Source organism: Tachysurus fulvidraco, chromosome 4 (assembly GCF_022655615.1).
Source record: "Tachysurus fulvidraco isolate hzauxx_2018 chromosome 4, HZAU_PFXX_2.0, whole genome shotgun sequence".
NCBI classification, from domain to species: domain Eukaryota; kingdom Metazoa; phylum Chordata; class Actinopteri; order Siluriformes; family Bagridae; genus Tachysurus; species Tachysurus fulvidraco.
This window is the reverse complement of record NC_062521.1, coordinates 16206882-16220445: the sequence shown is the minus strand read 5'-3', so window position 1 is coordinate 16220445 and position 13564 is coordinate 16206882. Positions and strand designations below refer to the sequence as shown.

The window sequence follows — 13564 nt, the reverse complement described above, 5'->3', positions numbered from 1 at the left end:
ATTTACTTAGGTTAATTTATTTTAAAACAATGTTGAAGGATGACACACACAAATGTATATGTGTTTTTCTGTACTGATGGATGACTTATGTTGCTTAAATCTTGTGTATTATTGTTATTAATGTGTGTTATTTTTAAATAGTAAATTAGTCTGCTATTTATTGTTCTCAGTCCTCCCTACATCTATATTGGACTTATTTGCCAATGTGTTAGTAATGTCAGTTGACATTAAAATAAATCTGCATCACTTTCAGCTTTTTACAGTCTTATATGAAATTATTTTAAATAAAAGTAAAAAAAAAAAAGATTACTTCTGCACCACACGTTTTGATCTCTACTTCATAATTTTATTTAATTGTTATTGCGCTTCACATAAAAAAATATATATAAATAACTTTCTACTTTGTACAACAAAACAGGTTAAATACATGATGATTGACAACACTTCAATGTGGCACATTCAAATTTTTCAAGATTTCAGGTTACTGTTACAACAAATTCAATAACACCACACAAACAGCACACTTTAATTGACATCTACATAAATATTTAGAAGTTATGGAAACCTTATATCTTAATACTTTTCTCCCATCAATAACTGTAACAAGTTTATAATGCAATTCTATTAATTCTATTGATTATTTTAATAAATCTAATAATTAATTAATTATTAATTCAATCCTTATATATTTTCTTTTATTTTTTAAAGAATGAGTGTACTTCATCAGATCACTACATGTGCTGTACATATTTATAGGTGATGGTTTACAAGTATGGCACAGTTGCAAGAATATCTGAAACCTTTACTTATGGCATTTTGATATAGATAGAGTCATACTAATGGTGCACTCTTAGATTAACCTATGACTTTTTAACAACACATACAGCACATACACTATAACCAAAATATATTTGGATGCCTGACATTCACACCCAGATTTTCTCAACCTGTTGCCACAGAGCTGGAGACACCTAGATGTTTAGAATATTTTTGTGTGCTGTAGCATTACAATTCCCTCCACTGGAACTAAGAGGTCCAAACCAGTTCTAGCATGACAATGCCTCTTTACTCAAAGCTAGCGCCATGAAGACATGGTTTGCCAAGATTAGAATGAAAGAAACTGAGTGTCCTGCACAGAGACCTGATCTCAACCCTACTAAAAACCTTTGGGATGAATTGGAATGTTCCCTTGGCCCCCACACACTACATCAGTGCCTAACCTCACTAATGCTCTTGTGGCTGAGTGGACAAATCCCTACAGACACACTCCAAAATCTAGTGGAAAGACTTCCCAGAAGATGAAGGTTATTACAACAGCAAGGGGTAAACTAAATCTGGAATGGGATGTTAAAAAAGTACGTGTGGGATGCTCAGTTGTCCACAAACCTTTGTTCATATAGTGTAGCTTGTTTTTACACAACAAACAAATGTTCTCTGTTTCATGTACCCAAAAAATGTAATAAACCAAAATGTTTAAATTGTAATCTTGCATTTTCTTTGTCTGAAATACATGCAGACATCCTTTCAATCTGCAGGTTTTTCTACATCACAGTAAAGCTTGGAGAAAAGTGCTATCTACCCTCTTCCACAGACACTGAGCTCACAGACAGATACCACTGGCTATTACCACTGGCTATAGTACCACTGACTGACAAGGGGCAGAGAGAGAATTACCAAACAGCATCTTGGCAACATCAGGATTGACCTCATGATGTCTAACAAGCACTTTTATAACAATCTGATAAATCTCATAGCTTGTTTTTGGCACCACAATATCATAAACTGTATTATGTAGTATATTAGACATTGGACTTTTGTATACAATAGCTAATTTACTCTATTCAAAGGGCATTTAATTCTCAGGTACACTCTTATGGGTTCTTCAATCAGTGGCAACCTTTAATGGTCTTACATGGAACACCAACAACAGAGTGTTTTTCTGTCAGAAAGCCTTTTCATAAGAAAAAAGAACCCTTAATTATCAAATGAACCCTCAAAGAATTCTTAAAGAACCCATGTCTAAAAGTGTGTACTATGTCTTTCCTTTATCCCTCACAGCTTCACTGGCCTCTTCAGCCCTCTCTCTTGCGTTACTCTGCTTGGCTTGAGTGTTACACAGATCCTGCATCTCCCCCAGGCACTCCACCAAAGCTTTCACAAACATGTCTGAAGAGGTCTCGGGGCTGTCATGGAAACTGGATACACAAAAAATTATGTGGTCTGACTGGGGATTGTAGCAAGCTCCATAGCCATTAAGGACCACGGGACCATAGCAGCAAAACATCTCCACAGTCGTAGGAACCTGCATGCAGAGATCACACTGTTACCTTGTGTGTAGAGTTGTCTAGGTAAGACATGGGTAAAACATAGTATAATAGTTGTGGATAATTGAGTAAGCTGTGTGGAATTATTTAAATACAGGTTTTGGATAACATTTTTCAGTTGATTTAAAGTGACATAATTTATGTTGAATATATCATCCACTTATTTTTTATCATCCACTTATTTTTTTTTACTTATTATCTGTGGTTAGCATTTAATGTACCTGACTTGTTGAGAGGATGAATTGGTTGCTGACAATGTAGGTCTCATCTGTGAAAATCTCTGGTTTCTCTAGGTTGAGCTCCTTAGAGATTTCTCGCAGTCCAAGTAAGTGATTGTCTATTGCCATCCCTGTAATAGCCTGGACAAGTAAACACTTTGTGTGAGTAGCAGAACTATACTGAAACACAACTGTATCATGATAGTATAAACTATTAATGCATTAAGCTGGGGAACTTGATCAGCATCTTCAGTTTTAATTACCAATATTGTATAATTGGTTTGAGCCTTAAGAGCATGATGTAACTTCTCCATCTTCTCAACATCCTTGAAAGAGAAGAATATAGTGACATGATATAAAGGATTTTAATAAATAATAAATTAGCTTTAACAAAGAATTAAATATACTGTGTAATGCAAAAAGGCACACGTGCCTTTTTGCAATGGAGTAAATTATAACAATGGAGTAAATTATATTTTTGTTTAGGCCTACACAAATGTCATAATATGATAGTAAAATTAAAGCAAATGTGCATGGGATTATTGTATAAGAGACAGTGGTGGCAGAGCTAGTGGTAGCTGAATGTCACAGTCATGTCGCATGCAAGATGTTTTGATCTTTTGCCTAATGTCAGTGCCATGCCATATTTACAATATTTTGCTAAACCCTTCTGTAATATTACAATGAAAGCACTACAATAGTACACTAGTGGTGTCCTTAATATTTAGTCAGTATGAATCTTTGGGACAGAACACAGCATTGCTTATTCTCATTCATACTGAATGAGAATAAGTGATTTTTCTACCAAAGAAGGTGAAATTTATTATAATAGAATTATATTACAATTATAATACAATCTATTATATGAAAAAAAATACTATATATTTTCATCTACAACCCATTTCAGTGAGGGCTGTTATAACTCAAATAACAGCTTGATCCTTTGAATGAGAATAATAAATACATTTTGCTACGTTTTTATCATTTGTATGGACACGAGATTGCGGAATCCAATAATAAACAATCCTCATCAACTTCTCTAACTGAATCAGACTTAATCACCTACCGTCAGATTAGACTTTTTTTCAGTCATGGCTTTCACAAAGTCCAACGACTCAGCAGTAGAAGAGCGTATGTTGTCCACTCTACCCTGCTGGAAGCGGCGGATGGATGCACTCTCGTAGGTTGGTACAGGTCTTCCATGACATCTGGGCAAAGGGTAGATATGTTTCCCATGAAGTGTCTTGCTGTGTTGACTATTATCGATTTATTGTTAGGTAATAAACAGGAAACTGACCTGTAAAATGCAAACTGCAGGGCCACTTGTATGTAAGCGTCAGGACTCATTTTGTGTTTCTTGATGAACTCTTTACCATAACTGCTGAAATCGTGGACATTCATGTCTAGATTTTTGACAAGCCTAAATATAAAGGATGCATTAAGTCAAACTTAGCATGTTCTTTGAAAAAAAAAAGAATAACCCAACACCCTCACCCCAATATTTATTATTTAAATGTAAATGAAATTGAGGCTTGCCTTTGTAATTTCTCTGCTGAAGAAATGAGGGATTTTTGGATTTCTGGTGAACATTTCCAGTGCAGGTGCCTTGGAGATGGCAACTCACTCACACTAGCTGCTCGCACCAACTTTGAAGGACTGCCTCTCCTAAAACATATAGATGTTACGATTACTAAAGGTTTCAGTGTCTGGTTCTCATCCCAAACTCTCCAAATTAAGTGATAATTGCATGTCTGTTGTTCAAACAAGCACTCAGGACATACAATCAGCGACTTTTTCTTGTTTAGATGTACACTATATGAACAAATGTCTGGGGACACCTTCCCATCTCGTGCATATTTGGGTCGTCCCCAAACTGGCCAATTAAAAATTATACTTTTTGTCACTGGAAAGTAACAACTTTCTAAAGGGCCCAAATCTTTCCAAATCATGACAAATATCCTTTTGCACAAAGTAACGACATGAATGAAAGCATAGATTACCAAGGCTGATGTGGAGAACTCGAGTGTGCACAGAGCCCTGACCTTAACCCCACTAAACACTTTTTGGGATGCATCCCAGGTTTCTTCATCAGTGCATGAACCCATTAATGGTGCTTAATGAGCACAAATCTCCTCAGGCATGATATAAAATCTAGTGGAAAGCCTTCCCAGAAGAGCGGAGATTATTATGACCCCAATGGATGGAGAGTTGCCACACGAAATGTACAGATTTTACCCAATTTAAGTATTAACCTGTTATACAGTATTTATCCTAAATGTACTGCTATTGTCATGCACTGCTTTCAATTTAGTCTGTGATTAAAGGTTGTTGATTACAGAATTACATAAAATGAATAACTTACATGTACTTTAGTAAATATTCTGTGCACTGGACCAGCACGATTCCCTCAAAGGGTGAATGTTCACAAACAACACCACAGCAGCCATCTGCACCTACTATAAACTGAGATTCACCAAATAACTGCAGACATAATTCAAACTTTAAATAACTACATGCTGGTTGGCAGCATTTTATGTTGATGCTTTACCTGCAAGGGTTTGTCATACCAGCGATTTCCTCCATTTCTTTCCTTCCCTCCTCCATGGAGCATCATCATGGCTCGGTTTGTGTCACTCAGATCCATGCCACATGGTTCATCCAAGCACACCAAGCACAGGCAGCGCTCGATCATATCCAGAGAGTCCCTATTGGTAGAATCTACAGCAGATGTGTTTATGCAGCATGCTTCAATATCTGAATTTGTTTTTCCAATTAATGAAGGTTTTCTTTTAGTGTTTATCCACTGCTCTTATGAGTTGCATAAGTAAACAAATCCAAGTTAGTGCTACCATTCTGAAAAATACACACTTATGTTATAGTCAATTTGGCCTAATAAAAAGTAATTTGACCAAGTTAGTGTAAAGATTTATTCTGAAGTTTATATGCATATTTCTATTTTATTACAAATTCTCACAATATTTTCATAAAATAAATTAATCCTGATCTCAGAATGTTAGACTGCATGCCTCAAATGGTATCTGACCTTTAATGAGAGCACTACGAGCTTCTGCCCACTCAGTCCTTCCATCTGAGGTGAGTATTCCAATAGGAGGGAAGTTTTCCTCCCCACTCTCAGCCATTTTCATTATCTTCTGCAGTTGAGTGAACAGATCTTTCTCACTGAGCCGCCGGAAGTTGATGACCACATCAAGAACAAAAAACTAGGGAAATAAAGTCGTACATTTACATGATTATTTAATTAATTTATAGCCTGTCCATATTCTGTACATTACACTATACAGTATGCTAACAACCATCTTAAGTGAAAGAACAGCTGCCTAATGAGTGACTAAAACTTTTATGACATTAAAATGGATTATCTTGTACATAATTAAAAACAACTCAAGCATAAAGATGATTAAGAACAATCCTCATTATGTCAATAGTAAGCACCTGTTAGAGGACCTCACTTATTAATTATGTTGTAGAACAGAAAAAGAAGTGCCCAAGAGAGTTGTCCATCACCTTTTTTATGGTGTCATTTAGACTCCCTGCTTCTGTGCCAGATCAGATCTAATTATGCATAACAAGTAAGTGAATCATCAAACAGAGCCTGATTCCCTTGAGTATCTGCATTGAGGGTCCTACCTGATTTTTACAGGCCACTATGATATGCTCTGGTTCTGGCATTACACAGTTCTTCTGATCTACCAGGGTGTCTGTCTGTGGCCCGGGTAGGCGGTAGGAGGTGAAGAGCCTGTAGTATTGCTCCATACACAGTGGGGTGCCAGCTAATTGGCCACGGGCAAAATCCACTGGTAGGGCATGTCTCCAAATCATAACAAGAGCATATTATTGCAAAGAGCATAAGGGAACTTTAAAAGCATGTACAACCCTGTATATTATTGGCAAGACCTACCCATCAATCAGACACTTGTATTCTAATACACCTGAAATTAGATGAGCTGCAAATCTGTTGAAGACGGGAAAAAAAGTTAAAAACACAATTTCATTCAAAATACTATACAATCTGTGAGATTATATTATCTTTGTGCAGCAAGGGAAAATGTTTTGATGATGGGTTTTAGAGTTAGCAAGTGCTAACAGACATATTTAGTAATCTGGATATTGACTACCTTAATGTAATATGCATAATGGGGTTAATGTAATGCAAGTTCATATAACATAATAGCTTGGAATACTTATATCTATTTATATTATTATTGCAGATCTGATTTCCTAAAGCAAGTATAATAAAATGTTTTAATTTTATATCAGGAAAATTGCAATGATTTAAGAAATCCAGCTTTCACTCAAACCTTTGTAAAGTTAAAACACTAAATATGAGGCTGTTTAGATGCAGGCTAATATATTCTACACTATAATTTAACAGCTGAATAGTTTCACTTTTCTCTTTGGTCTAATTTTCATGAAAAAAGAAGCAGACTTTTTAAATGACATTTAAAAGACAATTTTATTTGTATTTATTTATTTTATTTATTTGTATTTTTTTTTTATTTGTGTAGATGAATCCGAATAGAGACATCTAGATGATAAACAACTTTTGTGTTTGAGCACCACCTATTTTTCAAACAAGGTGTGCCTTGTTAATTTGGTTGTTTACAAATGAATAGCTCTGCATGCCTACCCTAAGTCTGAGTCCTGGGTTTCAACTAAGAAGAGTACATTTGTTAAGAAATGATAAATGAAGACCTGACTATGGGAGGAAAGCAAGCTGAGATAAGAGGAAAAATCAGTCAGAGCTACTGCACAGGCATTGAACATAGACAATACAACAATTTGGAAAGTCTAACAAGCAGGAGAAACAACAGCAGTTGATGACAGACACATTGTTAGAGCTGTGAAGACAATCCAAATAATATCATCACCAACAATCTTAACAGTGTAGGGGTGAAGATATAAATTCAATTCTATTCAATAATTTTATATAGTGATTTTAAAAATGTACATTGTCACAAAGCAGCTTTATAGAAGTACATTGATTCCTTATATCCATCCATCAATCCATCCACCCACCCATCCATCCATCATTGAGGGACTAGGCAGAGTACACGCTGGTCAGGATGCCACTCTCACTGGACACACAATCACACATCCATTTACACACTATTGACAATTTTGAGATTCCAATCAACCTGCAACACATGTCTTTGGACTGACAAAATCAGAGTACCTGAGAACCTTTAAAAGAACTGGAAAACAAAAATATATAGGCCATACTAATACCAAAAATGCAAACCACTCATCAGCAGTAAGAAACTGAAAGTCAGACTGGAATTTGAAAAGAAATACAGAGCTGAGCCACAAAATGTCTGGAAACAAGTTTACTCTCCACCAAAGTCATGGAAGTGTGGAGAAAGTATTGTCATTCCTTGGGCTTGCATTGCTGCTTCTGGAACAGACTCAATCCTTTTTATTGATGATGTAATTTGGCAGAATGAATTCAGAAGTCTGCAGAAACATACTGTCTGCCACTTTACAGAGACATGCATCTAATATAATTATTAGGAATTTCAACATGCAGCAAGAAATTATCCAAAAAATCACCCAAATTATACAAAACAAATAAAACAAAAGACAAAACTAGGTGGAAAATGAAAGGTTTTAGGCTGGCCAGGTAAATCAGCAGACTTTAACCCAACTGAGCAAAATTTCATCCCCTTGAAGAAGCGACTGGAAGGAACGGGACCCCCCCCCCCCCTTTTTTTTTTCAAAACACAAACTGAAAGATGTACAATACTAGAAAAGCATCACAAAAGATGAATGCAAGAGATGATGACAAGGGAAGCAAGGGATTCACAACCAAATATTAGCTTACATTTTCTTTATGAAACACTTTTTCTTACATAAAAGTTGGTTAACACTTCTAAACATAAATAGGAGGAAACGAAAGCTGAAATTCTGATCTATCATCTACTGTATAACCTAAATGTATATAGTATACTCAAAAAACTAACAAATTGGCTATGATGTTCCTATACATTCAGAGGAGACTTTATGTATACATGTCTGTATTTGGTGTTAGACTAAAAAAAGAAGGGATGACAAGTCTTTTTATCAAATGTACTGCTTCCTCCACTGTGTACAATACCTGAGCATATCACTTGGAGTCCTGAAGTTCTGCTTTGGGAAGACCATAGCAGGGCTGGAGTTAACAGGTAGTGCTAATCTATTATTCAAATACATATCTTCAACCCAATAGTCATATACCTGGAAAAAAAAAGTATATTTTTATACTTTTACTATACTTCTTTTTTTTAAATATACTTTTACATTTAAATGTAAATTAGATAAGCTAAACTTAATTTCCACAGTCAAATTGAAGCACATTTCTTCAGATATTTACCCAGTTAGCTTTAAACTCTCTTCTTTGTAGTAGTTTTCTCTGAAGTCTTTCTCCCAGCCCACCAGGTGCTCCAAACTTCTCAGTGATCGTCTTGGTTTTTCGGAACTGCTCTTCAGGTATCAGATGCCTCATGCAATTTAAATACATATCTAAAGTTTGCTGTAAAGCTGGAACAGGCAATTTAGGGAGCTGGACATATGAGAGAACAGAATTATAAATTTCATGACACCAAAGAAAATATGTACAGTAACTTGTCTGTTCATTCATTCAGTAGTAACTGATGATTATTTAAACGATCAATTTAGTGTATTTTGTCCCTGATTTCCAATTGATATGTTTTATAGAAAGCTCAAATATCTGAAATTTTCTGATATGCACCAGTTAAAAGTAGAATTCTGTCAGATCTACACTTTTGTTATGTATGCTCTGAATACTAGTTAAAATTGTAAGCATATATAATAATTATAAGTAAGCCTAGAAAAATAGATAATAGTAAAATACACTTTACACTTTGATCCCCTTGGTCCCTTGATGGCTTCTTTTCCGAAACCGGCATGCTCAAAGTTCCAGAGCTCACTCAGACGTGAGGAAATTTCACAGATACACTTTACTTCTTTGCCCTCTGGAATAAAATAAGCCCCTAGGTTTATCACTGAACATGTTTTCCAAGCTCAACATTTTTCCTTTAGATTAAAGCATATATAACCATATTAATATGGTGTACAGTTGAATAGAGATGAATAGATGTAAAATAAACCTAAAAGGCATTTTTTAGTGCTCTTTACTTACCAGAACGGCGCTGTAATTTCATGAAAAGCCTTAAAAAGTTGATCAAAATGCATTTTTCCGCAGACGTCCTTTTCCTAGAAAGGAAAGAGCTGTTCCTCTGTCATGAGTTCTGAACCCTGTTTGCGCTCCATGCATTGGAGTCCCACAGTCCGCTCGGGAAGATGCTCGAAGCTCCTCCCACTAACCGTCATGCGTCAAGTGAAAACCTGCGCACTACCTATTCTTTAGGAATAGTATTATAATCATGCAATATGTATGTCGTATGCTACTTCTTTTTTCTACTTGGTTTTCTCAAAACTCAGGGAGTGTACGGTTTAATTGTTCTATTAATTTCTGAAATACATCTTTCCTAACTTCATCCGAAAGGGAATAATCTTGACAATTGCGGATGTGTACCTATGATTAATAGGGAATGTCAGCACACAATATTCCTGGCCGTTTCCTTTTTCTTATATCAGTGTTAGTTAACTGATGGTGAATAAGTCAATCTTGAATTTATAACTTCTAGATAATGTATTTTATGTATGTTTTGTGTATTGAGGGGAAAAAAATCTCTCCCAACTTTGACAGCATCCTTAAGAAGGCTTTCCTAAGTAAGCTGGGTTATTTCATTTCAGCCTTTTTAATGATTGCGCCTTTGCGCCAATGGAGTTTTCTGCGCAGAAATAATTGGCAAGAAAATTGCGCACAAAAAGCGTAAAACGACAAAGAGAAAAGGCTGTTCCCAATATATTATTTTTTAATTATGTACACTTGATATACACATTATGTACATGGTGTGATTTATAATATACATTGACGCATTCCAGAAATATACCCTCACAATGTTAAAAGACTACATACAGACAGTAGAGACGAAGAATAGGCTACACATTAGATCCATCATTTAATCTGTCAAGTGACATTTCATATTAGTTATAGCAGCACAGACCTGGCAAATCAACAATATCTTAAGATTTTTTTTGAATAATGACGCACATTTGTAACGTGTGCGTTTATTTATATCCCTGAACGCATTGTAAAACAGTGATATAATACTGACTGATGTTTTTGATCAAAGGGAAAATAATACACTATGATACTTTGAAAGATAAGTAGAAGCAAATGATTACAAATATGCTGATAATCAGTAGTCTGATTCTTAAAAAGAAGGTGTAATGCAATTAATTCTTGATCAACCATGAAAAAAAGGATGACTTAGAGTTACACAGCATATTCGGCATATAGTTTTTATGTTGCACATTTTGCACCAGAGTGAGAGAATTTTTTATACAAGTCTATGGCTAGACTACACATCGAAGGCTCGTTTTCCAGACAGAGGTAAAGACTATTTTGGGGTTAAATTGTGTATATTAATGTGTGTCCTGGAAATTGACCAGTACTTATTAGTATTGTTCTTTTTATGCAAATTCTGGTTCATATGCTTCTTCTTGAGAGTATGAACTGGAGTTTCCAGCAAATACGCCGTTGTCTGTTGTGCTGTAGCACTGCTTCTTTTTCTTGACTTGGCACTCTTCTAATCGGATGGTGTCGTAGAGTCCTGTTGCTCCTTCCTCCAGCAGCATATTTCTCTCGGAATGAGACGGCTTCATGAGGCATACGTTGCGCAGCAGGAGCAGCGCTGGTGCGTAAAGCACGTTGGCGAGTCCCATGCCCAAGTTGAGCTGCACAAAACCAAGGTCGTGCACTATCTTACCAGCCACAACTGGACCCAGAGCATATGCGACACAGTAGGAGATGTCGGCAATGGCGTACACACTGCCGTACACAGAGACATGGCGCACATCAACCAGAAACGCAAGTGTGGGCAACAGCGCGGTATCTACTAGCGCAATGCCAAAGCATATGCCGCACAAAGGGATTATAAGTTGCTCAAAGTTTTTGCAAGCTGGCACAGTACAGGAGCTTGCACCTATTATAACCATGCCAAGAGCGCCATAAAACCATTGTAAGTGTGGGTGCCGGGCTGCCAGTTTTACGGTAATGTAGACACCTAAAACATGTGGGAAAAAAGCTGGTAACCAGGTAAGACCGATCTGCCACTCGGACGCGTCCATTGTCTCCTCCATCCAATTCGCGATGGTGGGCTCCAAAAACGCAAGGGGGATGTTACACGTGGTCAGTGCCCCTGCCACCACTGCTATATATGGATCAATCATAAGTTTGTAAATTGGTGTGCCAACTGGCATGTTTTCCCTGGTTCTACTGGAGAATGGTTTAAGGACAGTCATGCACAGAATGCCATCGACTAGACAGACACAGGCGAGGGCAAGAAAGGGGACGCGCTTCCCTGCGAACTCGTAAAGCACCCCGCCGAAGGGCGGCGCCGCCAGACTGCCAAACGAGATAAATGCCAATGCGATGCCCAGGGCCCGACTCCTCTCGGCCTCCTCCGTGTATTTGTCTGCTATCATAGCGATACCTGACGTGTCTGCAAAAGCCGAGCCGATACCCTGCACACTCCGCGCCACAAAAAGAGTCGCGTAGTTTTCAGCGAAGGCAAAAATGCAAGTGGAAACAAACATGATGGAAAGTCCAATAAAAAGTGGTATGTCGTATCCAACGCGGTCTATGAAAGTGCCCGTCAAAGGATTTACGAGAAGTTGCAATATGGCTTTGGATGCAAATAGGACACCAATCTGCAAGTCGAAGTTTTCTGTGCTGTTGGAGGAGTTGGTTGATTCACTTTCTAGGCTGGCTAAATAATCTGGAACAATTGGTACGATCACCATGTAAAGCATATTATCTAACAAAAGTGCCACACAGACGATAACTAAAATAATCCTCCGCTGTCGTTCAGGATCTTGAATAGCAGAGCTAAGTTGTTTGGTTTTTTCTCCCATCTCTGAGAGTTTAACCGCGGCAGACTGCGCCAAGCCACCAGATCCCTCTTCAGCCATTATTCACACTTTTGTCGTTTCAAAGCAAACAATATAAAGCGCTTTCCCGCACTGTGGTATGTTGTCACAGAATGAATATGCCTTCGTGCTTCTAATAAACGACCAAATCGCGATTTGCTATTAAACTTTTCTGTCTTTACCTTCGCCAGCTGCGCTCCTTCATTGCACTCGCTTTTCTCCTCTGCTGAGTTGAACGCGTTTTATCGTCGGCGGCAAAAGTTTCATTGTAACTCGAACCGTCATTTAAAATGTTGAAGAGAGCTCAAACACTTGCGTTCAGTTTAGAAATACACCCGATCGCGTCCCATGTTGTGATAAGTTGTCTTTTTGGACACCGTGGGCGCACAAAGCCGGAATGTTGAGCCCTTTCATCTGAATAAATATAGACTATAGCGTTACGAGGCAAGCCATCACCCCAGCCGAGCTCGTCACTGCTGCTGCTGTGGGTGAGACACTCGCATGTGTGATTGCCGAATCCATTCAACTCTTTTTTCCTAGGGACGTGACGCACTTCGTGCTTGCCCCCCAGTGGTTCCCCAATCAGCCCTATTTATTAAAGCTATTTAACGCAACAGCATATGAAAGCCACGCCCTTCCAATAAATGTGATTCAGTTGCAAATTAACATGCGTTAAAAACAACAATCAAATACAAGTAACACCATTCCTAATATCCTTCACGAGTGATAGATGTTTTTGAAAACTATGATACATTACTAAGCATTAAACATGTTCTTCAATTGCATATTGTAAAACAGTAGTGTAAGTGTAATGAACATAATACACACTAAAATAAATTACTTTTCATTTCTTTAATTAGGGATTGTGGCATTCTTTCACTTTGCTAATTGCTCCGTAAATCACATTACAGTAATTGATGTGCTTGTCTGAGTTAAATATATATTAGTTTAATTATTGAAATACACTTGAATAATATATGCTACAAAACATCTGCATATATATATATA

The 13564-nt window shown here is 37.1% G+C and overlaps 2 protein-coding genes across 2 annotated transcripts; both read right to left on the bottom strand.

Moving 5' to 3' along the window:
- Positions 1-458: 458 nt before the first annotated feature.
- Positions 459-9820, bottom strand: chata (choline O-acetyltransferase a). Its single transcript, XM_027142227.2, has 15 exons — positions 9699-9820; positions 9418-9531; positions 8910-9098; positions 8655-8773; positions 6462-6515; positions 6191-6371; positions 5586-5763; positions 5091-5260; positions 4905-5005; positions 4079-4207; positions 3840-3962; positions 3609-3750; positions 2806-2868; positions 2546-2683; positions 459-2302 (listed from the first exon to the last, which is right to left on the bottom strand). Exons 2-15 carry the CDS (start codon positions 9463-9465, stop codon positions 2033-2035), a joined length of 1905 nt encoding a protein of 634 aa, XP_026998028.2. The 5' UTR covers positions 9466-9531; positions 9699-9820; the 3' UTR covers positions 459-2032.
- A 540-nt stretch (positions 9821-10360) lies between these two features.
- Positions 10361-13049, bottom strand: slc18a3a (solute carrier family 18 member 3a). The gene has a single exon (XM_027142198.2). It carries the CDS (start codon positions 12596-12598, stop codon positions 11099-11101), a length of 1500 nt encoding a protein of 499 aa, XP_026997999.1. The 5' UTR covers positions 12599-13049; the 3' UTR covers positions 10361-11098.
- Positions 13050-13564: the final 515 nt, after the last annotated feature.